Here is a 27,705-nt window from a genome sequence, read left to right as displayed (position 1 = left end):
TGCTTAGGTATAGGAAGGAAAGTAGCCTTTTGCTGAAAGCCTGTGGGGAATTTTCTAAAACAAAACACCTCCCTTCCCCCCAAACTTTTCTGCTTTTCAGTTAATGAAAGGTTGGACAGGTTAATAAATCGGTGTTGTATCACATCCAGAACAAAAAGCCTGTCTGGCACTTCTTTTGAAAAGCATTTTTTGCTTAAATGTCACTTCATAAATGTCACCTTAATAATTTACATGCAAATGAGCTTTGATGTTCTATTACACTGTAAAAAAAAATAAAAAGAAAAAAAGAAATGAGTGGATGGGCACATTAAAATTTCAGATTTTGGATTGAAAGTGATAGCCTTCCAGGTTTGCTTTGCTACCCACACAGAGTGGGTCGGGGAGCCAGCTGGTGTGTTAGCTCATGGAGCGCAGTAGTCGGAGCCTCAGCAGATGGGGCCTGAGAACAGAGTTCCAGTGAATAAATAATTGCAGGTGTGGGGTTATCTGCGGTGCCTTTCTGTAGTGGGCATGTGGGGACAGATGGAGGAGCTGGGGCAGTAGCGCTGTGGCAAATATTTATGTACAAAAATCTTCATGTTTTGTAGCCTGATCATTATTCATCTCAGGAGTAAAGCTGGTGTTTTCCACCGCTGCCCACCCCTTGGCAGGGGCAGGGGACGATGCCCTTATGATGTATAGGAAATGAAGATGAGGTCAAACAGCTACCATGGAGCAGCTGCTCTGTGGCTTTTGACCCCCCCATGCCACAGCGATGTGTCCAGCAGCAATGGTGTGCAGTTCTTGGGCCACCTGAACCCCCTGTGGGGGCTGGTTTTACTGGGTGGATCTGGGATCTGCTGGATATGGGCCAGCGAGTGTTCTGGGGGTCCGCCATTACATGTTGCTGCTAATGACTCCGGGAACTCCTTTTCGGTGTCTTCAGCTCCCTGTGGGATGTGATGTGTTCCTTTGCATCCTAGGTGCGGTGGATGATGAAATGAAGAGGAGATATGAAAGCAGGCAGGCAGGAGGAGTAGTAATATACTAAGGCAAAGAGGTTATTTACAAACTTCAAGCCCCTTTAAACAGGGAAACAAAAAGTAGAGATGGGACAAAACAGATCTTTTAGATTTCAGCAGAGGTTTTAGATTACATCTGCTTTTGTGTATTGAATGTAAAGTAGGAAGGGATCCATTTCTCATTTGGATGCAAGTGTTTTTCCTGTTGTTCAAGCAATGGGCGATGTTGCCAGAGGACTAATCTTGCAAGATGTGCTGTGTTGAGAATGCCCTGGGAAGGGCTGCAGTATGCCCATGCTGTTGGATGAGAGCCTTTTCATATATTGAAGTTGTGGTCCATCTACCACTGGCAAATCTTTTCTAAGCCCTAAGCAGACACAGATACTGCGTTTTGGGTGAAAGGGCCTTTGGCACAGAAAAATGGTAGAGAGGGAATGAAAAGAAGGAGCAAATATAAAAGCAGGATAAAATCTTCAACAACCGGCTTTCCTGACTGAATGCCACAGTTGCCCCCTTGTCTCTGATTTTAAGTCATTGAAAATAGATAGGATTTTTTCTTTCTCAGCCTGTTCTCTGTGTTGCTGATGGGGTAGCATTCATGTAAATTTTTGCATAAAGAGAAAAGTAGAAAAGGGTTCTCCAGAGCATTTTAGACTAATGCCTCTGTGGTTTCTGGGCTGCCTTGTACTGGACAGTGTAGCTATCTACTTCTTAACTCCCAGTCACAATTGATATTGAAACACAGTGATTGCAAGTAAGATTAATAAAAATCTGAACACCACTACTGACAAGAATAGGTCCTTTTGACTAGAGGAGCTTGTTTAAAGAAAGACATAAATCTATTACTGAAGGTGAGGTCTTTGAAGGTCTTTTAATTTCCCCAAACCCTTTGTCCTAGTGAAGATGCAAACTTGTGTGTGGATGGAGAAACAAAAATGCAGATCTTTATGTTGCAATTTGTTGCTGTTTTATGCAAGACTTCTTTTTCCTTTGCCCTCCCCTTCCCAATGGGTCAATACTACTCATAACTGTACCACAAGAAAATGCGAGTCCGCTCATAGTAGCGGCAAGTCCGAATGACGCTGCTAGAGAAAGCATTCAGGCACGCACTCTGCGTTGATGTGTTCCTCCTTACTTTTTAGTATCAGTTACCAGATTTACTAGAAGTACTGTTCCCTTCCAAACATTATTAATAAAGAACTCTAGCACTTTTCCAAAGGGATATCAGCTCATGGTTAAGGTTCCTTATGATAAATGATTTACAACTTAAATCTTTCTTCTGCAGATGGTAGCAAGGTCTCTGATGCAACCTTGATGGAGGTCTTATTGATGAATGACTTTAAACTTCTTATCAACAACACAGCATACAGTGTGTCACCTCCTGTAAAAGGTAAGAGCGATGCTTAATAACCCTGATTATCTCACTCATCTAGTGAAAGGCACGGGAAGTCTCAGAAAATGGGAACCTATCTGGAGAAGGGAATATCTTTTTTTTTTACCGTTGGATGGTCCTGCTTTTGGGGGTTGGAGTGGGGAGAGAATGAAGAAGGGTAGGTTTTTGAAATGTTTTATATGACAAACATTTTCTTTTCAGATAAGCTGAGTAGTGAGCATGCTACTGAAATGGAAGATGTCAAATCCTTGGTTCACAGACTGTTTGTGGCTCTACATTTAGAAGATCACCAGATCAGGAAAGAAAGAGAATTACTACAGAAACTAGACCATCTGAAAGAAGAGCTGCTGCCTCTTGAACAGGTTGGAAAGTGGGGTTGCTTTTTTTTTTTTTTTTTTTTTTTTTAAGAACTCGGAAGCATTTCCTTTCATCAAGAGTAAGTCCTCTGATAGAAAAAATCAGCATGAATGGCTAGGGTGTGTCTGGCGCTTTTGTTACGCAAACGAGGGTCAATTCAAATATAACTCAAATTATTTTCAATTCAGTTCTTTTCCCTCCTGTTATGTACATGCCCTGGGTAGAAACCACAACACCTGGAGAAAGCTGTCGTGAACAAGCCTCAGCATGGCTAGTATTGGGATTGAAAGTCCCCTTAGTCACCTGTTGCTCTATGCGTTCTGAATACCCATTACAGAAAAAACAATAGTGAGGCAGAAATCATCTGTGGCTTAGGCTAGGGTTTTCTGTACCACCAAGGCAGCAAGGCAAATTGTTGGGACTAATGGTTGCCATAATCCAAGGAGGGAAGGTATGAATGTTGATCTAGGGCAGGGTAAGCTAACCCAGCATGAGGGGAGGAAGCCAGAAAGAGCCTGACGAAGTGGACAAACTTTTCCTTGGCTTCAGACCTGCTTTGTGTGGACCGGCCTCAGCGTTAACCAGAGCTGCCTTGAATGGTAAATGGAAATCCAGTAGACATAAATCCCTAGTAGTGGGAAGGGGAGATTAAAAGCAGCATTTCTTGGTGCGCAACAGCCAGGAGATCTGGCTACCCTTGAATTTCAATCCTTTTCTTTCTTGGCAAGGTTAAGGCGGTAACCGGAGTCAGTAAGAGATCCTGAGAAAGGAACTAGCCCAGCAGGCGAAAACATAGTTGAGGAGCCGCTCATCAGTTGCAACTCTGGCTTGAACAGGTTTCTATATTGCTTTTCCTTAGATGAAAGCCAGAATCACGGACAGTGCGCATGCAAAGACCTCCAGGCTTCTGTGGGTTGGCTTAGCTCTGATGTCGACACAAGGGGGAGCGCTGGCGTGGCTCACGTGGTGGGTCTACTCGTGGGACATCATGGAGCCAGTCACCTACTTCATCACTTACGGGAGTGCCATGGCTTTCTATGCCTACTTTGTTCTTACTAAACAGGTAAGTCCTCGTTTTGTAAATGTCTGGAGTATGGCAAAGGAGGAAAACTGACTCTGAAAATCACAATGTTTGCGCTCTGATGAAAATAGAATTCAGTAAGTAGCCTTGCCATCAGATAGGGACTTGTTTGATGCCTAATGGGGCTGGATACGAACGTTATATCATGCAAAGTCAAGCCAGGTACAGTTACATGTGAACTGCAGACCAGCTGCTGAGCAGAACTACTATCTGTAAGACTTCGTAGCCTAGGGAATGAAAAGCGCTGAAAGAAGTCTCTCCTTTTATTTTAAATTGTCGTAGATCACTTTGAATAGTAAACGGCACCTTGCTCATTGCTTTAAAGGGAGAGCAACTAGTAGTGCTGTGCCAGTTAGTGACCGCTGCCTTACAGCAGGCCAGGACGTGAATCACGGAACAGTAGCTTTTATTAGCTGGAGGTTACATATAAACGGTGCAGGGTGCCAAACGGTTTGGAAATCTGGCAGTTGCATTATTGAAATATACCTACTTCGGTGCCTGAAAAAAACGTTATTGCTTTGTTCTTCACAGTCTGACTGCTTTTCCTTGACTTTGAATGGAGGTAAATCTAGGACAGCTGAAATGGGGCAGGAAACAGGCTTTGTTTAGATAAAAAAATTTTGCCGAGTAACAAAAAACCAGATCTTAACTGAGCTGCACAATACAGACTTGTCCTGAAATCCTGTAAGACTCTGAGGAATGTTTCTCTTTCCTGTTTTAGCTCTGTACTTTACGCCCGAAGTGGACATCTCGATGTCCATTTGCACCTGTGATACAAAACTCTTTTTGTTATGGAGGTATGTGGAAGAGTAGCCAACGCTTCCTTCCAGAATAGCAGTGGATCTATAGAGCCCGTGAGATGTTGGGTTCCTTCAGTGAAAAGGGGAGATGTGTCTGTTTTTATGGACAGCTGGCTCCAAATGCGAGTTTTACTCCGTCTCACTGATTTTTAAGACGGGCTGAGGCATTCCTGCTTTTTGTATATGAGCAGATAAAGAGATTACTGCTTGGCTTTTTTGAACAGCTGCCGGCGCCATTGCTTGAGACTTTCAAGTAAGTCTTTGAGACGTAGTAGTTGAACTTTCCCTGACTCCTTGGAAGTCCGTTGACTCCGGCAGCTGCAGTCACAAAGATCACACTATGTCTTTATTATGATTGAAAATTCCTTTAGATGCAATAGAAATGATTCCTACCATGTGTCTAAAAGGCCCTTATGACCTATAAGGGCATAACCTCATATGTAACCTCTTAACAGAACGTGTGTGTGTCGAACTAGATAAATCTTCCTGAAACAGACTGCATTTCTATTGAAAACTCATGTGTGCCGATAATCTTCTGACCTCTACCCAGTTTCCTTGCTAACCCCAAATATGTGTCCTGCTTTCTTCACCAGGACTACATTTACCCTGACGCTAAAGACAGGCAGTTCCTCCACTACTTCTATCGGAAATCCAAAAAACAGCATTTTAATGTGGAACGGTATAACAAGCTCAAAGAAGACCTAGCAGAGGTATTTAAATACAGTCCTTAAATAATGAGGTAGCCTCTGGGTTAAGGCTTTTTCAGTAAACTCCCAGCTAACAGAAAACTGACCTCAAGGCTTGTTACTTACTTACATTCAAAACAAACAGCGTATTGCTGATCAGCCAGTTTGAGCTGTTTAAATAACCACACAATGTTTGCCATTGATGTATAAACTACTTCAGTAAGTCATCAGAAAGGGAGACCCTCATTAATTTAATTCAAAACAAATAAGTCAGTTTATCAGCCCTACACATCCATTTTTTGCATACTCAAATATGTTGCATTTTTGGCCATTTTAATAGAATAGCTGTATTGCTTTCGGAGACAGCGTGTTTGCTGCACTGCTGTGGTAACACAGTCCTTTCCCTTCCTTGGAGGGAAGCTGCCTTGCAGAGTTCAGCATTTGACAACCTAATCCTGTTGCTCAGGTAAAAGGCTTCGATTTCCATCCGGTCACCCATATTCTGTAAAAGCTGGTGGTGTAGGTGCCTGGGAGAAACTTTGTAATCTTCGTGAAAAAACATAGCAGATCCCACTCCTCAATTCTTACTCCCCCATTCCGTCTCCCCAGCCCCGTGTTCAACGTCTCCTGAAAGAAAATTGAAACTACCCCTAATGTTCGTTGGAGACCTGTGGTTCTTTTCATTTTCTTGCCATTTTCGTGTCATTTCATGAGCCACGTTTGGTGTAAGGCTAGAGTTTGATGCTTTTTCAGTAGCCTTTGAGTATGAATTTTGTAATTGTAATTTCAGGAAAATAATACTTTGGGGTGTGGGTGAGCGGGTGGACGGGCAGGGCACATGCCTCTCTCTGGAGTGGCTGAACGACCTGAGCAGGTCTGTAGACGTTCAGCGCCCTCCATTTGATCAGTTTGGTTTCTTGCGCGAGACCAATGCGGTCTGAGAAAGGAAGGATGCTGGATGTGTGAAAGAGGAGGAACGGGCGGCTGCAGAAGGATGAACTCTCACTCTCTCTTGCACTGGCAGGCAGAAGAATCCCTGAGGCGTCTGCGCCAACCTCTGCACCTGAGGCTTCCAATCCAGGAAATCAATGACAAGGACTGACTTTGGTTTTGTATATATTAGAATTACCCTTTCAAAGCTGATACAAACATTTAATTACTCTACAGAAACTCGATATTTTTGACCACTATAGTTTTGAAAGTTGCAATAAATATCTATAAAAATGATTTGGTCCCTTGGCGGTTTGGGTTTGTTTGTTGGTTTGTTTTTAAATACTATAAAGCTGCTGCTGAAGCAAGGTTTTTCAAGATATTTGTCAAAACTCTATTAGTAAAATGGAGGCATTCTGCCTGCTGGTAAAATGACAGGGATGTTTTATAGAACAAGGGCTGTCTTTTTAGGACTATTTACTATAGCACAGCAGTAGCTCATAGAACAATTATCTGCATTGAGTACTATGGATTTTTTTTCCCTGAAATTACTGTTTTCCTCTCCTTAGCTCTGTGCTTTGACTCTGATATAACACCATTGGGGGAGGCTAGACTGGCATTACAAGTAAGCTTTTTTAGTAAATATTGCTGGGAAAGTAAGATATATCAAACTCATTTACTATAAAATCATTTCTGTTTCACTGTTGCATTTTATTGAAAGAATTTATCAAAACATTCAAATTTATACATTCATGATTTATACAAAACTTAAAAGGTAGCCATAGTAAGATTTAACATCTGTGATTCAGAACATAGTATATGAGAAGATTTAACTAAAGCAGAGCCAGTAAATCAATTCTTTTATACCCAGGAAAGTGGATTAAGAGACTTTTCTCGAGTTCTCCATTGTCCCCCAGCGTTAAGCGTATGTACCATTAATGTAAAAAATAATAAAAGAAATATTTGCTTCTAGTATCATTGAAATTACTGATGCTGCAGTAGCAGCAATCCTACGGTGACAAACATCCTGTGGTGACAAACGCTCTATCGCTTTTATATACACCATGACAGCGTATGGCTGATCTCCTCTGGGGGCAAGGGGGGGAAGAGGCTGATCCAGCACCAAGGCCTGAAGTATGAAGGTTTGCATATGTTGTATTTTGCAGAGCTGCCTAGAGATGTCCAGCAGCTGTAAGTAAGCCTGGAGCCTTGAAATGATTTGCTTTAGCTTTAGAGATGTATACAAGGTGAGCTCGCCCAAAGTCAGGCTAAGCAAGCTGCACACGGTCTCATTTCACTACTGCTTGCTTTTCTCCTGAGGATGCAAAGCGCCAGCAAGCTTTACTTGTGCCCCAAACATGAATGATGTGCAAGCAAAAAGCAGCCCTTTATCTTTATTAATGCTGTAATTGTACTCAAGGAATTAAGTTCCTTTTTACTGTTGAGAGAAAATAAAAAATGTCTAAAAAGCTATAAATCCACAAAAAGTGGAAGGTGGATACTGCTGTCCACAGATTTAAAAAGATGCCCTACAAACATATTCCCTGTAAACTGTACTCTTGCAGCAAGGAAAGTGAATCTAATGCAATAGATGAAATGTTTTGGAAATAGTAAAATGTGCCATAGTTAGATGGCAATCAAGCAAAAAACTTTTTAAGAAAAAAAGTAATCAAAAGTGCCAATTTCAAGAAAATCTGAGCACCTATTAATAGTTTTGCACCAGTCAACTTTTCCCAAATTCCCTGAGAAGAACAGAGCTGTAATACTAGCTTTAAAATTGCTTTAAGATTTTAGAAACTATCATATATACAAACTATAACGTTTGAGCCCACTGCTTTTGCAAACAATCTTGTAGAATATTAGCGTCCTGAACTAAGATGGTGTGTTTTTCACTTCTGCAGTATTAGTTAATGGTTGTCATTGTTAAATAACAATCTACTTAGATTTTGGATGAAAATACAGTTTTTTAGTTAACATTGAGGCAAAACAGGGAATCTGTTTTTTTCCTATAGCATTCATGTCTCTACATAGATCCACTCTGCGATGAGATACTTTCCTGTTAACGACAGTAAGAAGTTCTGTGAACTCCAAGGAAGAGCTGTACTTCCCAAGTACCTCACACAAATCTTGAATGTACCAGGAGCCATTTATGGTTTCACGATGAGAAAAGTAACCTATTGTAGAACAGGAACATAAAATTATATCCAAATGTAAGTAGTGATGCCATTTGAAAAATATTCATGAGAGTTGCTGCTCGCTAGCTGCATTCCTAAGGGATTACTAATGAGTATAAGTCACCAGTTATTTAATTTCACTGGAAATTGTAGATGGGCAATGGCTTTGAGATCACTTAAGAGTGCTCAGCCAAGAGGAGCGTGGTTCGGGGACTGGTAGCTTACAGGATTGTACCTGCACGTTACAAGAGAGCAGATGGGACTGGGGGCAAGATACACGCAGGACTGGAGAGGACAGCCACGTAGTGCAAGGAAATTTATAAGCCACCAGAATCCTACAATCCTGGAAAAGAGGGGAAGGCTTGCTGTCAGGAGACAGCTCAGCAGCAAGATTATGATGAGAATGTTTCTGCTTGACAAATTAACTGCAACTTCGGTGGTTTATTTTCACTTCCTTTAACATGTGAGGCTCTTTCCCAGACAAGATGTCACTTATCAGACATGCAGAACAGATGATGACCTGGAACAGTACTCATTATTTTGACTGCAAAATGACGTGTTCAAGCTTGTTACAGTGAAGTATCAGACATCAGATGTAAAATACTAGAACTTACCTTGCGCCACAGAGTAGCACATGATGAAGTCTGCACCAGCAGGCAGGGTATAGACACCAGCTGCATCCACCTCAGTCTCATTGACAGTGGATTCATTGCTACCGTCTGTTGAATCCGGAACAATAACTGGATCGTCATGTTTATCACCTCGACATGCCTGTTGGTGAGAAGTATTGTTATGCTTTCACCTCTGCCAGGCTCTCCTATGTTAATATGATACTTCTGACACTAACCAGAGGGGACTTCTGTTCAGCTAAGTGTTCCACATTACCACGAGTCTGGATTCATAAAGACCTATTTACTCCTCTGTCAGTTAAAATATAGGTGACGAAGTCCAGTGAGTGCTCTGAGATGATTACAGAATCACTGAGATTGGAAGGGACCTCTTGAGATCACCTAGTCCAACCCCCCTGGCTCAAGCAGGGTTAAGCTAGAGCAGGTTGTCCAGGACTATGTCCAGTCAGCTTCCGAGTATCTTCATAGATGGAGACTCCACAACCTCTCGGGGTGACCTCTTCCAGTGTCTGACCACCCACACAGTAAAAAAGTGTTTTCCTGTGTTGAGATGGAATTTCATCTGTTTTAATTAGTGCCAGTTGCCTCTTGTCGCGTCACTGGGCACTACTGAAAAGAGCCTCGCTCCCTCTTCTTTATTCCCTCCCACCAGGTGTTTATTACATTGACAAGATTCCCCCGAGCCATCTCCTCCAAGCGGAACAGTCCCAGCTCTCTCAGCCTCTCTTGATATGAGAGATGCTCTGGTCCTTTAATCATCTTTGTGGGCCTTTGCAGGACTCACTCCAGTAAGTCCCTATCTTTCTTGTACTGGGGAACCCAGAACTGGACACAGTACTGCAGATACAGCCTCACCAGTGCTGAGGAGAGAGGAAGAATCGCCTCCCTCGGACCTGTTGGCAAGGCAGCGTGGAATAATTGCTCTGAGGCATGGCCATTGTTATACGCTGTTACACTTCTGCTCTTAGTTAAGTCTCAAATGTGCTAGTTGAGGGAGGGGTTTTTTTTTGTGAGAAGCCAGTAAATGAGCCCAGTATTGTCAGTATTGCAGAAAGGCTATATGTGGAGGATAAGAAGGTAGGAACACACATAAAGATACAAAGTAGGTAAGGAGCATTACCTAAGAACTATCACTAAAGACAAACATGAAAATTTTATTTTGTTTACAGTGATGAAGTTCTCTCCTTGCTGTTTCCTCTGATTTCCAAAGGTAAATGCTGTGCTGATTGTGCTGTAAAAGAACTCAGTTGATGAATTGAACTAAGTTAATTTGCTTTTTGATGAGTATGTATTATAAATGTTTCCAAAAATTGAAATAGGTAAATATTTTTCAATCTTTGGCACCTGATTAAAAAAAAAAAAAATCAAAGCTGAGTGAGTCTTAATGAAAGGTGAATTAACAATGTGCTGATTCTTGCAGTGGCCTTGTGGCTAAGGAAGCTTTCATTTGAAAAAAAGGTAATTCTTAGAATTACTCTATAAACTACTACAATTACCATCTGCTGAAGGCCAGATTCTCATTTGAGTTTGCTAATTGCAATCTGGATAAAGATGGGTTAAAGCCCTGTATAACCTGGTTTGACCCCATAACTGACTGTGCTTTGAACAGGAGGCTGATCCAGAGACCTCCTGAGGTCCCTTCCAACTTGCATTATCCTGTGAACCAAGGAGTGAAAGAGGCGATTACGTATGGGCTTTCTTTGACCACTTAGCACAAGCAGTATTTCTGAGACAATAAAACCTTAAATTGATTCTTTAAATTCTACAGAGATGCCGAGTATTGGTCATGGACAGAAAAGAAACAAAACAAAAAAATAAAGAAAACCAGAAAAAACATCACCAATAACAATAAAAACCCACAAAAACACCCACAAAAAACAACTTCTGTAAGGATCAAGTAAAGGGAGTTGCCTGGAAGGAAACAGTGAAGGTAAGGAGGTTTGATAGCCTTCTACAGCCTAGCCTAGGGCTGTGAGGTGTGAACAGTAGGAACTGAGCCAAGGCTGTACACAGATTTCTCAAAAAATGATACTGTCTTCTATGCCATTAAATATACACTGACAGTCAATCTGACATGGGCTTAATTTGGGTTGCTCTTCATAAAATTACTTCTTATTAAATACAGCTAGAATCATAATATTAACACTTGTGTACATAAACGTTTTTAAAAAGAGAAGAATCCTTGTCTTAAATGCCTTGAAGGAACAGTTTTGCATACCTTCTTCCCTAAAGGTGCAAAAACTTTCCCTTGTGGAGAGACTGTATCAGGAAAACTGACTTCTGTGTTACAAGAAGACATAGGTCAGTGTTGACTCCACTGAATTCAGAAACAGATATCTTACCTGAATGATAAATATCTTCGGTTTTCCTACCAGACTCTTGCACTTGTCTCCTCTGAACATGTCTGTGACTGTCTCAATTTTGATTTGGGCATCATATGCGTAAACATGATCATTCTCACCGTGACTCAGGAACACACACACAAAGCAGTCGGCATTGCTGTGGTCATCCTTAGAGGCTGAAATAGTCAAGTGGTGTTTAGATGACTAAACAATGATCTTCAGGTTTAAAAAACATTGTACATTTGTACCACCTAATTTAATCTCCAATCAGTCCTTTTTCAAATGAACCCTATTTTTAGATAGTGTAACACTGTAGAGATTTGAAGGTGCAATGATTCGACATGGCTGAAGATAAGGGCCGCTACAAGTAAAAAGAATGTTATTAACTTCTCCCAGCTGCAGGTACTTTCTTTCAGCTCTTAGCGACTCCATTAGTTCTCCCCACAGAAGCTTCACTTACACTGCAATAAAATAATCTGAAGTCTAACCCTTAAGTCCTAATGTTAAACAACTCCCTTGTGCACAAAAATTATTTTAAGTTAGATGAACAGAGAGAATGGAAGAAAAGACATCTGGAAATTCTGCTACAAATAGTTAGACATAACCAACATATAGTCTCCTACCTTCATAAATTTCCTGCAGCACATCTTTTGCTTTCAGATCATCAAAAAGTCTGACTTCAAATCCAAGATCTGTCAAACTATTGTTAAAACACATCAGTATCAGTAAAGATCTTGCTCAAATTATGTCAGTTGCTACCGACGCAGTTGCTGTCCCTATGAGAGAATATTCGTGTTTATGTATTATTTATGAAAAAACCTACTGAACTTGATTTTGAACTCAAACTGCTGTCAGGTGCACGTGTAATACCTAAAGTTACTCCAAAGAGTTTTTCCTAAGAGAGGTCTGGACACACTGAAATCGTAGGACTTGTGCCAGCAGTTTCTGTGACTCAAAAGACTGTGCCTTGAAGTTTTTTTATTATGGCTTTCTTTGCCAAGGTTGCGTAGGTGCTGATGTCTGCAAAGTCTTTTGTTGTGTACTTAAATGTAAGATTTAGGCAACTGCTTATTTGACCATGATTTCTGAAGTTTAGCTTTTTAAGCTTCAGTAGAGAAACGAAGTTTCCTACCTGCGTTTCAGATTGTTTCTGTCTGCAAGAGTCCCACGTCTGTCTGGCAGCTTCAAATGCCAAAAAAAGTGCTCGTGATTGAAGATCAACGCAACTCCTCTTCTTTGATGGTTCATTTTGTATTGCTCTGTAGGATCAAGTGTTTGTCTGTTGCCAGAGACAGAAAACATTGCTGATAAATGAGTTAATGGCTAATTCAATTCCCTTCCTGTAGCCTTGCTAGCTGAGATTTTTCTAATTGACTAGAGACTTTGAGGATCCAATTTCAGAAGACAAGACCTCAAAATGCGCAATATTTTAGGAAGAGCCTAAATCACTAGGTCTTTTTTAAAAGCTTGGCCATGTTAAGCAATTCAGCAAAACAAGTGTTGGGTGTGTACTCGGCTCTATCAGGTAGGTTGAACAGTTTCTCTACAACGTATTTGTATTTTCTCTTGTCAGGAGGCTGTCACATTAGTAACACAGTAAGGCATATAATGGTGCACTTTAGACTTGGCTCCAGTTCTTTGTCTTAAGTGTTTAGCTAAATATTATGTTAACATAAGTGGATAGTGCATATATACTTATTCTGAATTGTAGCTGTCTGAGATTTGCTTCAAGTTCTTCTAACTAAACTGAGTGCTGCATCAAAACCAATAAACTGGTGATGAGGTGGCATGCATAGTGTATCTTGCAAAAGGAGAACAAATTTGTATTATTTACCCTAACAAAATGAAAGCTATGACAATGCAACTGTTCATCTAAGTTTTTAGCAAACAGCCAATAAAGTCCTAAGCTGAGGGACACTGTCATTCTGAAGGACAGAACAAATGACCGACCCAGCTTCTAAGTAGAGGACTTTAAACTACCATGGCGACAAAGGTATGGAGCACTTGTGTGTTTGGAGTAGCATTCAGCAATTTTGTTGTTTTATGAGCAAAACACCACATAGAAGTCTGTGATAGCATGCTATGGACTGTACACTTGGACCCAAAAGGTTGTTTCCAAGTGTTGACATAGCTGTATTTCAAGAGACAAAGCAGACAGTCTTACTGCCTTTGTAGACAGAAGTATCGGTGCAGGGAACAGAAACCAAAACACTTCTGGCAATAGCCCTGGCAATAGACAAGGCCAGTGCTATAGATGGACAGAATGACAGTCCAGGTCCTGCTGCCCTAGGACTGGCTCTAGTCAGAGCTGTCACTTTTGGCATGTTATTTTCTTTTCTTCTGCTATGGTATGTTCAGGTTTGGTGCAATTGGTGGAAGAAGTAGCTTAGAATATTTGCCTGCAGACGTTACTTAAAGATCACAGTTTTATCAGCAAAATGCTTTTTTTTTTTTCACTACCAGATGATCAAAGTTATCCATAAGCTGTTTCTGCTTCTCCACTTTATTGCAAGCAACCCCTTAATAAAACATCTTTTTGTAATGTCTGCATCGGAATTCAAACAGGGAACAGGAATTCTGGATGACTGTTCAAAGTCTAGCGGTTTCTACAATGTTGGCTGGATAACCAATAAGAAAAGTTAAGCGGAGTACTTTATCATACTCTCCCCAATTTGAGTACTTGACACGATGAAATGCAAAGGTGATAAACTTTGGTCCTGTAATGATGAATGATATTTCACCTGTACCGGTACCAGAGTTTATTCAGATTTTGGCAATTTATGTTCCTTAGGATTTGGCTAGATATAGGGCTAGTAGGGATTTTGGACAGTTAGGTCCCTGGATCCTGCGAATGACCATTACAGGATGGTTCCCTAAATAGTTGTTCTTCTGCTCAGCTGTGTTCGCTGAGTGGGTGAGGCAAAGGAAGTTATCGGGCAAGTAGTTTACCTTTTCCAGGGCTAGATGATGTTGTATGGTAGAGTAGGAAAAATTAATGGAAGCCCCATCCTGTGGTTCATTTACCCTCCTTCTAGAGGATTGTATTCCTGGGCAACACTCTATCACTTAATCTGCCCAGTTGTTCCTTAGATTGTGAGGGTGGTTTTGCCACAGTCTCTGCACGTTGCCTAACATAAAAGGAGTCCACTCCTAAGCGTCCCTTCTGCATGCCTTCAGGATAAGAAGGGTGATTCTGCAGCTGGTGTAGCTGAAACTAGAAACGTGTTCTGTAAGTGGGTGGAGTTGAGTTGAATAATCCAGTCACATTCTTAACAAAAATCAGAAAACCCTGCACTGACCTCAGTACCATGGGTGGTCTCTCTGTCATTGCCATCAGAACTTTACCTTGTATCGAGTGCATCTACTTCTGTGATGTTCTGATTTCCATCTGTTAGAGAGATCAAAAAGTGATTTAGCCGCTAAATCATTCATTAAAAAGAAACAATTTGAACTTGTGCATCCAGCCTTAAAGTTTAGCTGTTAATATGAAGCAAAAGCTCATTCACACATGAGGTGAGTAGGCATGCAGTTGAACAGCTTCATTAGCATTTGTCTGCACCCGCAGCTTTTGGAGGCTGTTCTTAAAGTTCTGACTCCAACAGGTCTGAATTTTACATGGTCAAGACATGCGTATTTTATATCTGTCTGTGTATCTGTATAGACATATTCAGAGATCAAGATTTTATATAACTAACTAGCTGGCTGTATTTATTTAAAGAGTCTCTAACTCAATAGTTATGATTTTACGTAATCTAAAAATACACTGCTGTTTCTTTTATTTCAGTAATGCTGCTAATGCAAAGCCGAGCATTCTCTGAGGTTGGATGCAGCATATGAGTCGTAGCAGGTAGTGTAACAGTATGTATAGCTAAGGACAACTGAGAAGATGCAGGATTTATACCTTTTCTTCTGCTAAACTATATAGACATAAGTATCTCCAGTAACAGAATGCACATAAAGGTAACATTGTGGGAACAACAGGGAACATGCACATCTTGGGAGCGTGCAGAACTAAATACTTGCAGATGGCTAGGCCAAAATATTTATTCCTTCTGCTTAAACATCTCTATGGGCTATAAAATCACAGCTCCTTTTATTACCGGTGGAGACTAACTACCACATCATGAAAACTATGTACTATACTTTACCTGTGGTGGTTAATGTAGCTCTGCTATCCAGCTGGACGTGACCTGCAATTAGAAGAGAAGACAGGTCATGTATACATATGTTTTACAAACGATTTTTGTATATATGACACTGCCTTTACACATCTGTTTTTCATGCCTGATTAAAGCCTTTAGCAAAACAAACTAACATAGCTGTGTATTGATAGAGGAGAAAAGTTCATAAAGACATCAGAATAAACTTCTAGAAATCTAGAATTGGCTTTAGCAGCTTTTATGGTGAACAGTGTAGCACAGGAGAGGGTAGCTCAAAGGAAGCCACATGCTTCTAAGTGTTACTATTTACTTGTAAACTTCCCACTGGGCAATATTGATTGTGCTTTCAGGTGTTGGGTCTTACAATTATCACTAGTAACCTGAATGTACAAAAAAAGCTATTTCAGTTTGCTTGAAACATAACAAACAAACATATAGGTCAGACTAATGACAGAAGTGCTGAAAAATGAGTGTAGATAGAATACAGCAACAATACCTATGCCTGTGGCTCTGTTGATAATATAAAGCCAGAGATCTTTAGGAGTGCATCTGTATGTTTAAATTTACACTGTATTTTTGCTTGTGTACCTGAGCTCTGGCTTTTGCCTCAACTTAAGGAGGTAACTTAAGGGGGTAATCCACCTCCCAGAAAACCAACAGACCATAAAAACATTAGTCATCACACTTTCAGACAGAAAATGGTGCCATGTAGACACAGGAAGAACAGAATTCCTGGGCCAAAGGAAACTGGGGAAAGATGGCTTTCCTGTTCTTTTAATCCTGTTCAGTCAGTTCTCAGTCTTCAGCTTTTCATTGCCACTGTCATATTGCAGCTTCATTCAAGTAAACACTACTTAAATTATTGTGATTTATGAAAAGCTTTCTGCTTGTCTTACACAGGGTTGTTCTAAAATCTGATTGCTCTCAATGGGACTACTTACTTGTCTTAAATCTCCTGAAGATGGATTGTTTCAAAGGAATCAAAGATCAGGTATGCACTGGATCATACTGGGATCTGATAGCATGGTTCCCTGGATACGTTTTAATCTCAACAGGTCTAGCATTTGGGCCAAAGGACATGGCATTCAGAAAATATAAGTAACCAAATGCACACACACAAAAAAAAAAAGTATACGTAGGCCTAACAGCATCTTCGGGAGCCAAACCTACAGAGTTTTGCTGCTCCTCGCTTCTCTTGTCCTCCTGTTACACATCACCGTTCTTCCTGGGCACCTGAACCCCGGCTATCCGCCGTGTCTTCCCCTCTTTTTATGCTGCTAGCTGTTTCTCTTCTGTGTTGACAAAGCAACCCCCTTTTCCTGCTCTCCCCCCTCCGCAGCCGCCGCCGCCCTGCCGGGCTCCCCCGGGGCGGCAGGGGCCGGGCCGTCGGGCTCCCCGTCGTTAACCCCCTCCCTTTCATTTCCCGCAGCCGGGGACGGGGACTTTGCCCTCAGCAGGGTGCGCAAATTTATTTCCGCGTTGGCTGCCTCCGCCGCCGTGCCGTCTTTCTCCCGCCTGCCGCCTTCGCCCGCTCCCCTTTCTTCTCTGAAGGGAAGGGAAGGCCGCGCTCCCCGCGGACGTCGGCAGCGACCTGCAGGCAGCTCCCTTCCGGGCACGGCGCCCGCTCTGTCGCTGGGGCTCCGCCGAGGGGGGAGGCCCGTCTCCCCGCACCACCCTCGCAAAGACACCCCCGGGGGTCGGTCGGCACCGTGCCGGCCCCAGGCCGGGCTGAAACCCCTGTCGCCAGAGCACGGGGGCGGCCTGGGGACCGTTAACGGTTCCGCACGTTAACGGGGGGCGCGCGAGGCGGGGACAGCGCCGTTGGCTCCGGCACGCGCCGAACAACCGACGTCCCCCGCAACGGCGCGGGCGGCCGCCGTTACCCGCCTGCCCCCCGGGTTGCCCCCCGCCGCCCGCCTACCTGCCGCCCGCTGCCGCTCCGAGCCCGACATGACCGCCGACACAGGCACCCCGCCGCCGTGCCGCACCGAGCCGTCCGCGCCTCGCCTTCCCGCGGCCGGCCCGCCTCCTCGGCCCGGCCCAGGCACCCCCTCGGGGGCAGGGCGTCTGTCGCCCTTCCTTACAGCGGAGGCCGCCGCCCCTGTGAGGAACGGGGCGGGGGGGCTGGGGAGGCGCCGGTGGCCGGGGCCGGAGGCAGCGGCAGCAGCACCCAGCGGAGAGGCGGCGGCCTCCGGCAGGGGGGCGGCCGGCGGCGGGGGCTCCAGGCCCTCCCGGGGCTGCGGGCGGGCGGCCGCGCTCTGAAGGTAAATCAGTAACGCCAGCGGCTTGGTGCGGCAGCTCCCTGCCCGGGAGATGGCGAGGGCCGGCTGCCGTAGGTCGAAACTCAGCCGGGAAAATTGAAGGGTGATGTGTTAAAACTATTACTTTTTAAGCTTGTCGTGCATCATCTGTATTCCTGTGATGGGTGCTTTAGCGACCATGTTTCATGAACTGCACTGTCATGTACAAAGGCATCATCCTGAAATATGGTGAGAAGCTACTGCGTTTACTAAATTGAGATTTTTTTCAAAACTGTATTAGAAGTCCCCGTAAAGGCACATACCCTTTCCTTTGTCGTAAGACTACTGTTACTCAAAATGCCTTTTCCTTCGTGCACCCACATATAAACCCTTGAGAGGTTTGGATGTAGATAATTTTGCAGCTTTGCTCCATTCTTGCATCAGTTCTCTTTGATTGTCTTAAAACTGTGAGGAGAGCACCAAGGTATTGAAGAGAATGCCAAGGTATCTCAACAAATGCTGATATTCCCAGCCTTTTCATTATATGGCACTTACTCTTCACTGATTGATTGCATAAGAAATAACAGTTTCTAAACCAAAGCCAATTAAAAAAAAAAAAAAATCCTTCTGTATAAGAGTTTTGCAGATTTGTAATGTGCATGGATCTGAATTTCCTATCCGGCCTATTTCTAGGTCGGCTCTAGGATAAACTCAAGTGTAAACATGCTCTTAGAGATTGCTGCTACAAGCACAAAAGGAGGTGGATCTAGAGTGGGATTTTAGGTATTTTACCTGGTCTGTTTGGCCTATTTTTATACAGGCTTCTTGCATGACTCCCCTTTGGTTAAAGGAGGAGCTATGGGTATTTCTAACTGCCTTTGCTTGTTTTCCCCTTGTTTGGACTTGTTATCTTCAGACTGCCAGCAGGCGGCTAGATCAAGATAAATCTCTTCTTTAAATCGTCTTTGAGTATACTTTAGTTAGAACATGATACTATTATAAGAGTTTAGCATCTTCCACTACAAGACATTTAGACTCTTATGCAGCAGATTCATTTTTTGCAAGCTGCAAATCTCAGATCTCTCAGCTTACACTAGAGCTGCCCCTAAACCCCCTGGCTGCAAGAATCCTGTGTGAAGTAGCAGCCGTAGAACCTAAATCTGCAAGGGCTTTCTGTTCAGCAGAGTTTCAACTTGTATCAGCTCTGTTCCTCAGTCCAACAGTTATCTTAGATCCTAGTAAGACAATCAATCAAACATCTTTTCCACTTTGTTTTGCTGGAGGCTAAGAGCATACTCAAGTCAGCCGCTGCGTTCAGATGAGTTACCAGTAACTTGATCACGTGTATGAAGCCTAAGGTAGCGTTTGACTGGTGTGCATTTCCAGCTTATTTTAATACATGAAAGTTTTTTTTTATACGTGCGCGTACATGTTTTGAAACAGTTTCAGATTCTTGCAGTGGCTCCACCGCATGGGTATTTTTGGAAAAAGCATTATGGATGTATCCGAACTGCAGTTCGAAGACGGGAGTTTGATTGTGGACACACTGCTGTTATTCAGATCATCCAGAAAAGCAAAATAGCCTGAGGGAGAATTAAGACTTTAACCTGTAAAAAAAAAAAAAATTCACTGCAATATTTAAAGAGTATTACTGACTACATAAAAGCATGCAGTAATGAGTCAAATGCCAAGAGCTGCTATATATAGTATATTTTTTACATATATATATATAAAAAATATCTAAGTTGTTAAATGGTATGATTAATCCTGGGGGTGATAGCTAGCTTTTATTTGGGGGCTGTGGCCTGTAAAATGTATTTTGTATCATTTGCAGGTAACTGTAATCAAGGATTTCTGCTACAGAAAAAGCTTACACAAAGGAAAGACTCCCTGGAAGAAGTCAAATGCTTCCTCTGGTTTGCAAGCAGAACTATCAACATGTCAGTTGTTAGCAGTGTTGAAGCTCTTTGTAGCGTTATAAATGGTTTGAAGGAAACTCTGGAAGGCTTTCATGGTATAATTACAGGTCAATACAGAAGGGAACAAAACCCAGCTCTTTCCAACAGTGAAAATTTTCTGTCTTCATTTAGGCATCTAGTTTAAGCTTGTTTCTACGCAACTCAAAAGCCATCTAGTTGAATTATAGTGTTTTGGACTCGTTGTGGTACTTATTTTAAACAAGCAATGCCATTACCATTCCCTGCTTTCATGCTAAAAGACTTTTAGGGTTCCAACCCATGCATGGAATCTCAGGTAATTCAGAGACATTTCAATTCTATGACAGAAAACAAATTGCACCAAATTTAGAGGAACCACAAGTTCTTCAAACACGGTTTTGTAAAACTCTACAGTAATACCTCTTGCAGTGCTACGTCATATCCACAAATACGTAAAGAAACTAGGAAGAATGGCCAAAGAACTTTAGCAGGAACTTTATTCTATGAGGCACTTAAATTCAGTGTCATGTACAGTAAGCTCTAGTGAAAAACAAAACAAAAATACCACAAACAACTGGTAAAGAAAAAACATATAAAAGTACTTCCAGAGGAGAAATCACATTATAGTCCACAAGCATGGTAAATTTTAGGCTTTTAGCATGGTTTCCACTCCCTGTTCACAGATGCAATACTTTAATTTCCAGTCCTCTCCTCCTGTGGATTTCTGAGGCAGAATCAGGGCACCAGGAGAGCAAATCAAAATCTTTGACAGAGGACCTAATGCAAAAGTTAACCAAGGTCTGACAACTGGAGATAAGCAATGGAAGATGAGTACAGAGAACAAACCCCAAATAATTCAGACATCAGGTGATTTCAGCTTGTCGTGGTTTAACCTGCAGGCAGCTTAACACCACACAGCTGTTCGTTCACCCCCCCCCCCCCCAAGTGGGATGGGGGAGAGAATCGAAAAAAAGGTCAAACTTGTGGGCTGAGATAAAGACAATTTAATAGGGCAGAAAAGGAAGGGAAAATAATAATAATGATAAAAGAACATACAAAACAAGTGACGCACAATGCAATTGCTCACCGCCCACTGACCGATGCCCAGCCATTTCCTGAGCAGTGGCTGCACCCTGCCCTCTCCCCCCCAGCCAACTCCCCTGTTTTTTTTTTTTGTTCAGGATGACATCACATGGTATGGAATATCCCTTTGGCCAGTTTGGGTCAGCTGTCAGGGCAGTATGAGAAGCTGAAAACTCCTTGACTTAGTGTAAGCACTGCTCAGCAACAACTAAAACATCAGTGTGTTATCAACATCACTCTCATCCTAAATCCAAAACATAGCACTATACCAGCTACTAGGAAGAAAATGAACTCTATCCCAGCCGAAACCATGACAATATTACACAACACGAATGTTTTATTTGGAAAATAAACATTTGATTAATTTTTAAAATAACATAGCAACTACATTCCACCATTTTCTCAAATCAAAAGTATATCCTTAGGTTGCAAACTGTTCATTTTAGTGGTCAAGCCTTAAAAGGATCAACATATGTGATCTGAAAAGTGCTGCAGAAATAACATTGATAAAGAATCAGGTAGAAATATGTATTGCAGATGTATACCCTTGCTAAGGGTTTGGGGTTTTTTGTTTGGCTTTGTTTTTTTAAAAACAAGCCCATGGGACAGCATACATCCGAGAGAACTGAAGGCAACTGTACCAAAAGCATGAAAGTACAGGCTATTTAAGATGCCATATTAACACGCACAAAACGCTCTTTCCTGTTGGATCTATCAGATGCATCGACTGCTAGTAAACCTAAAATTTGACCTATATTCAAAATAATCCAAGAATTCAATACACCTCTTCTGTGCCTCTAATTGCCCCATTACGGAGTTTTCTTAAAAACTTTAAAATGGCACCAGTGTTTTACGATAGCATACCCTGAGCGGACATACACCAAAGGAAACTAATTTCAGTTTCCAAGCTTCTGGCGTAAAAGGGAAGAGAAGGAAGACTCGTTTCTTTTTCTACATTAGGAAGAATATCATAGCGCCTTTCAAACCAGTATATTCCTGTCAGTGTTTAATATATTACTGTCTGAAAAGCGTAAAGCTTTGTAACCAAACACTTGCTTCATTCCAGCTGAGTCTTTGACTTTATTCTACACCGTGAGATCTCAGTATCTTCTTTCAGAGATCTGTCTTATCCTCGTAACGACACATACACGCAGCTCTCTGGCTATCCAGGTATGGTTTACATCCTAAATGTATAACCGCATCAAACAACAGCTGAACAGTCGATTCACAAGCTGCAAGCAAAGAGGAATTCAGTTAAAATTACTCTTTGAATGGAAGATGAAAGTAACAGAAATTACTCTGGCAAACTGAGAATGATTTTAAGAAAGAAGCAATCTTCTCTGGGCACAGCAAATAGATTGTCAAATGAGAGACCGAACAAATACAGAATCATTTAAGTTGCGACTAAAGACTTTTCATATGCCAACCAAAAGGAACAAGAAAATTCATTGCACGTGCAATGTTATCAGTGTTAGAAACATCACTTAAGTCTTGGAAAGATGAAAGAGCTCTTCTACCCCCTCACTTCTTGCATCCCAATTTATGCAGAGGTTGCTGTCTTTAACAGCAGCTCAACAGAACTGAGCAAATACTCACCAGTTCTAACGCTAAACACTAACATGATGACTTCTTTGCAGCTACATGAATTTGAGAAGTTCAAACGTGGGCTTGTTCTAAAAACTGTCTGCTCTCAGTGGGACTACATACTGTAAAAGTGACATTGTCTAAGTTGAAAAGTGTGGTTATGTCATGTATTGATCACGTGCAGGCCAACAACCAGAAGGAGTATCGTATGTGCTGTTACTGAAAACCCTAAAATTTATTCACTAAGGGATAGCATTAACTAATTCCACTATAACAATGTATTATTCTAATATCTTACTTCATAAAAGGAAACAATTCAGTATTTTCCCACAGCTTACTAGCAATCGCACGTAGTAGACATTTAGAACTCACTGAGCAGAGCAGTGAATATTCAGCTATACTACAGTAAATGCAAGAATTATACGTGCATTTTGATCAAGTTGTCTTCCCATATTCATACTCCTAAACGGGAAGCATTAATTTTTCCCCTCAATGTTAGTTTTAACCCTGATCATTTTCTTACGCTGTGTCATTGCTCTGCTGTACTGGGCTGCACGACAGCAGGACAGAACAAGGCATCTTTCAGCAACAGCATCACCTTATGAAAATGTGGCATTACTGCACTGCACAAAGATTCTTTGCCCAATAAGCTCGGTTAGACTCAAAGAAAGGCTTTTTCACACTTACCCTGGACACTCTCTGAGATTCCAAGTGTTTTCTGCACATCTCTGCAAATTTTGGAGAGGCAGGACTGAAACTGCTCATCACAATCATTTTTTTTATTGCCGCAAGTATCATAGCATCTGTCGTGGTGATTGCAGCACTTTGTCATCGAAGGGATACCGATGTCAAACTGTAAAGAAAAAAAGCCCCCCCCACTCCATTGGTATTCCAGTTAAGAAAGATATAGCCTATGAATAGACTATAACAGTTAGTTAGAAATTAAAAAATAATGCAATCTATCCAGCTGTCATTCACTTATCTCTGTATTTTGCTGTTCACCCCTAGTAAGCTGTGGCGGTTGGACCCCAGCCAGCAGCCAAGCACCCACAGAGCTGCTTGCTCACCCCCTGCCCCGCTCCACAGAATGGAGGAGAGAACAGGAAGAGCAACAGCAAGAAAAAATTATGTCAACGATGAAAATGTTTATGCTATGTTCGCTTATAATACTAACATTTTCCATGTGTTTTTACCAAAGCCTGTGCCGGAGCTGATAAAAGTAGGGATGTTGTACATGGATGCTGTCTCATCCTTAGCATGGGAGAGGGAAAAAACTGCCCACATCGAGGAAAGTCGGTGTATGAAAGGCACACAAAGCAGCCCCAAAATGGAAATATTTACCTGAACTCCAAATAAAGGTGATCCACAACCATTTGGTGGTGAAGGTTTATATCCGTAGCGAGGAAGGGGCTTTGATCCTGAAAAAGGTAATTTATCATGCCTCAAATAGATTTTTTGCACAGAATTTTAGTACTGTCAAAACTCACCACAGGCATTTGTTGGGCTTAAGACATTACAATTTATATTCTTAACTGAAACATATGTTCAGGCACCTGAATTCAACAATTATTACCAAATTACAACTTAGGGGTACTAAGTATTTTCTTAAAAAGGGGGGACAAGACCCCTGAGCAAGCGTTAATGTTAGCTTCCCAAGTTAAAGGAAAAAAGAGCTTGAGTTGCAAAACTTGATGTGTCAGTTCGGTGTGCCATATGTAGGATGACATTAAAGAACACAGTATTTCAGAGTACTCTTCATTAATACTGCTATGCTTTACACACAAGCAACCGTAGTGCTCTAATTTTTTTAGCTTAACCTTTAAAATTAACTGGAATGAAACATCTTTTTTATTTCTACAACTGTAACATTAATAAAATTTAAATTATCGGGGATTGTTAAAGTCACGTCTCCCTGAACACTGACTAGTGCAGCAAGACAGGGAACTCTGCATCCCAAGCTAAGGAAGGTTGTGGAGCTAATTTGAAGCATGACCCTTCACCTTGTTTTGGTATTGGAAACAAACCGAGGCCACACGTGAAAGTAATGGAGAAGAAAAAACGCGTGTGGAAAGCGGCCGTTCTAGCACGGAGGGGGAGTGCCCCGGTGCCCCCGCGGGGACACGCAGGGTGCCGCCACCGCACTCCTTTCCAAATAAGCCAGCGCGGCGAGCTGGGGGTAAGGCGATTCAGCCCAGGGAGACCGGGGGACCTACGCCGGCCTCCCGTTTTGGGGCGCTCCCGACGCGCCGCTGAAAAGCCGGGCAAGGAACCCCTCTCCTGGGGCTGCCGCGGCTTCCCCTGCGGCTGCGCCCCGTTTCCCTGGGAGCGGCTGCGGGGACCGGCGGGAGCGCCGCCGCCGGCCGCCCGCCCTCGCAGCCCGGCCGGTCTGGCCTGAAGCGAGCCGCCCGGCGGCAGGGCAAGGATCGCCGCGGGCCCCGCCGCCCGCCCGCCTGCCTCACCGCCTCACCGTCGCTGCACTTGTACTGGCAGAGGCCGTCCTCGCCGCCCAGCAGGTCGAGCGCCGCGTTGAGGTACACGTCGATCTTGTGCACGCCGTTGCGGATGGTCTTCAGCGTCATCCGCCAGTCGGGGGTCTGCGGCGCCTCCTGGCACCGCGCCGGCCGCGGGCCCAGCCAGGCGCAGGCCAGCAGCAGCCGCAGCAGCAGCCGCAGCAGGGCGCGGGCCATGCCGAGCGGCGCCCCGCCGGGCGCCCGCTAAGCCCCCGCCGCCGGCCCGCTCCCGCAGCGCCCCGCCGCCGCCATCGCCCCGCGGCACCGCCCCCGCCCGCCCGGCGGGGAGGGGCCTGCTGCCGCCGCGCTGCCCCTCAGCAGCGGCCCTGCGGGACGGGGGGTCTCCACCGCCCGCGGGGGCCGCCGCCGGAGGGGAAGGGGGTCGTGAGCGAAAGTATGGCTGGAACGGGGCTGCGAGGCACTTCCTCGCGGCCAGAGCGCCTTTGCCCGGGCTCCCGCCGGCAGTCACCTGTCGGAGAGGGACTGCGGCGGCGTGGAGAGGGGAAGGCGGGGGGTGGCGCGGGGGGAGCCGGGCCGGGCCTTGGAGCCGGGCCGGGCCTTGGCCCCGGCCTGCGGGCGGGGGGCGCAGGGCAAAGCGCGGCCCAGCGGCCGCCCCCTCACAGCGCGGGCCGTTCCGGCGGGAGCAGCGCCGCCGCCCCGGCCGGCCCCGGTGCCCCTCCTTCCCGGGGGCCTCGTCCAAACCCGCCCCGACACACAGCGGGAGCGCAGCCGGCTGCCGGTTTGTGTGGCCCGGTGGCGCTGGCTGAGCAGGGCACGGGGAGGCACCGGCGCCATCGGATCATACGAAACCCCAGGACTCTTTTATTTGGAAAACCTTCATTTGATGACTCTGTTAGAAGTGGTGAACTTGGCGTTGCTAAATATGAAAGAGGCAGCAACGGCGTTTTGGAGGGAAGACACAAGGGCCGATTTTCTGGCCAGCCGTTGGGATTTGGGGGCTGAAGGGAAGGAAGGCGGGGCTCAGTGCCGCCGCGCCGGGGCTTGCTTAGTCTGGGGGCTCAGAGCAAACGGGAGGAGCGAGCCCGAACCCCGTCCTGCTCTCCTTCGCTGCAGGCTGGGCGAGAACTTGGGTTACACAGCTAGAAAAACGTGACCTTTTGGAAAGCACGCTCTTTTAGAAGCCAAAAAAAAAAAAAAAATATGCAGCAGGGAATATGTACTTCAGGTGTTAAAATTTGAACCTAATTTTCTGGTGATGTTCAATGTGAAGGAAACTGATCTAGTGACCTTTACACATGTGAGTGATTCAGTTTCAGGTAACATCATCAAATGCGCAAGACGGGGTTGTAAAAGAGGGCAAAATGAAAGTATATCTATTAAACATTAAAAGCCCCGTCTTGATTTGCTGAAAAGAAAAATCAGACAAAAATGAACTCGCTTGCTAAAACATCCTGTTTGTTTGTTTGTTTGTTTTAAATTATAAAATTTTAATTAATTTTCTATTTAAATTCTAGATGCTTCGCAGATGAGCTAAAGTGGAACCATGTGGAAATCGTTTTAATTTTTGTAATGAAAGCTCTGTTTTAAGACGTGTGGAGTCCCTCGGAACATAATAATATTGGGCTTTAGGACAAAGTTAACTGTAAAGAAGATGAGGAAATGGAAAGAAAACCAAGAGACTTCCAGATCAACAGGCAGAGCAGAAAGATACATGGTAAATATTCTACTGTTTGGGTTTTTTTTTTATTTCTTTTCAGCCTCAGCATTTAATATTGTTTGTAGTTAACTGAAGAAATAGGTGGGAAAAGTTCTTTACAGAAGCTAATTAAGTCAGACAACAGAGGGAGCTCTTTTTACACCTGTCCCTCTTTTCCCTATGATTACTTTACAAAGACCCTGATGCAGCAAAATAATTCCTGTGTAGGAATACACTTAAATGCTTTCCAAAATAGCAAGCCTTGTTGAGGGAGGGAGGTTAGAGAAGCAATTCATACCCTTGCTTTACTTATTGGCGATTGACAGTGTCTTTACACGACACATTCATGCTCATGTGGGTTTTTTACAAGACTGGAAGATGAAGAAAAGTCAATGAAAATGTAAAAATGTTGTCTGAAGCAGACTATGGTGAATTATAGAAAAAAACACCACCACCACAACCGTGTAGTGTGAACATATGCCATTTGTTCAACAGGATAATTAATTGAGAGGAATAAAGTAAAATAGATATTAAAAAAAAAATGTAAATTAGAATACAGTGAAGTATGTTCTAAAACTATCGAGCAGTTTGATAGAACTGACCAAGATGGTCCTGAAGCTATTTGACAGTTTTGTGTCGAGGATACCAATCCACAAACCAAACTCTAGTACTTTTAAAAAATTTTGTGCACAACTCTCACTGAATGTGAGACTTATGTATAGACTGACATTTTTCTTAGAGCAGGCACCATTATTGCTGTCTAAAAATGTGTAGCTTACTCAGTGGTCCTTTGGGCTGTGCTTCCTGATTATCACATGGGCAGCACTTCCTCACAAGGACTGGTGAAAGCAGAAGGATTTTCTGCTTAATCGTTCCAGTTTTGCTGATGGCCCCTTGTCTTCATCCAGTTCTGGGACAGTTAAGGCAGTAGCAAAACTCCCCCTGCCTGCACATTGCAGGATCAGGCCCTGGATGTTCCTTCTTGGCATTACTATTTCACGCTGCTGTATATTGGTGTAGGAAGCCGGTGCTAGTTTGAGAAGCTGGTGGGGGTTTTTTATGACTGAGAGTATTAATTTTTAACTTTAGATCTGTAACTTGGTTTTGTAGAATTAAGTCTATGTGTATAATATATAGACTT

The 27,705-nt window shown here is 43.3% G+C and overlaps 3 protein-coding genes across 5 annotated transcripts in view; 1 reads left to right on the top strand and 2 right to left on the bottom strand.

Moving 5' to 3' along the window:
- Positions 1-7,463, top strand: part of MCUB (mitochondrial calcium uniporter dominant negative subunit beta) — a 51,701-nt gene extending 44,238 nt beyond the window's left edge. The window contains exons 4-9 of one of the 2 annotated variants that reach the window (XM_082316004.1): positions 2,287-2,391; positions 2,596-2,756; positions 3,611-3,814; positions 5,226-5,342; positions 6,343-6,873; positions 7,415-7,463. In XM_082316004.1, the coding sequence (XP_082172130.1) occupies positions 2,287-2,391; positions 2,596-2,756; positions 3,611-3,814; positions 5,226-5,342; positions 6,343-6,420 (665 nt within the window). In that variant the 3' untranslated portion in view covers positions 6,421-6,873; positions 7,415-7,463. Of the gene's footprint in view, positions 1-2,286; positions 2,392-2,595; positions 2,757-3,610; positions 3,815-4,553; positions 4,675-5,225; positions 5,343-6,342; positions 6,874-7,414 lie in introns of those variants that run through there. The other variant, XM_082316005.1, reaches the window with a different exon arrangement.
- Positions 7,464-8,166: 703 nt separating this feature from the next.
- On the bottom strand, positions 8,167-17,557 carry CASP6 (caspase 6). The gene is made up of 8 exons (XM_082316007.1): positions 17,475-17,557; positions 15,542-15,583; positions 14,739-14,781; positions 12,526-12,672; positions 12,017-12,093; positions 11,394-11,569; positions 9,037-9,193; positions 8,167-8,422 (listed from the first exon to the last, which is right to left on the bottom strand). Exons 1-8 carry the CDS (start codon positions 17,503-17,505, stop codon positions 8,184-8,186), a joined length of 912 nt encoding a protein of 303 aa, XP_082172133.1. The 5' UTR covers positions 17,506-17,557; the 3' UTR covers positions 8,167-8,183.
- Positions 17,558-19,159: 1,602 nt separating this feature from the next.
- On the bottom strand, positions 19,160-25,145 carry PLA2G12A (phospholipase A2 group XIIA). Of its 2 annotated transcripts, none has more exons than XM_082315765.1 (4): positions 24,865-25,145; positions 23,739-23,815; positions 23,085-23,250; positions 19,160-19,400 (listed from the first exon to the last, which is right to left on the bottom strand). In XM_082315765.1, exons 1-4 carry the CDS (start codon positions 25,082-25,084, stop codon positions 19,396-19,398), a joined length of 468 nt encoding a protein of 155 aa, XP_082171891.1. In that variant the 5' UTR covers positions 25,085-25,145; the 3' UTR covers positions 19,160-19,395. The 2 variants fall into 2 exon arrangements, with proteins under 2 accessions (XP_082171891.1, XP_082171890.1); XM_082315764.1 differs by lacking the exon at positions 19,160-19,400 and adding an exon at positions 20,217-22,045.
- Positions 25,146-27,705: the final 2,560 nt, after the last annotated feature.

Source organism: Platalea leucorodia (genome assembly GCF_965183815.1).
Source record: "Platalea leucorodia genome assembly, chromosome: 6".
Taxonomy (NCBI): Eukaryota; Metazoa; Chordata; class Aves; order Pelecaniformes; family Threskiornithidae; genus Platalea; species Platalea leucorodia.
Note: the sequence above shows the minus strand (reverse complement) of the source record. Positions and strands in the feature narration are given on the sequence as shown.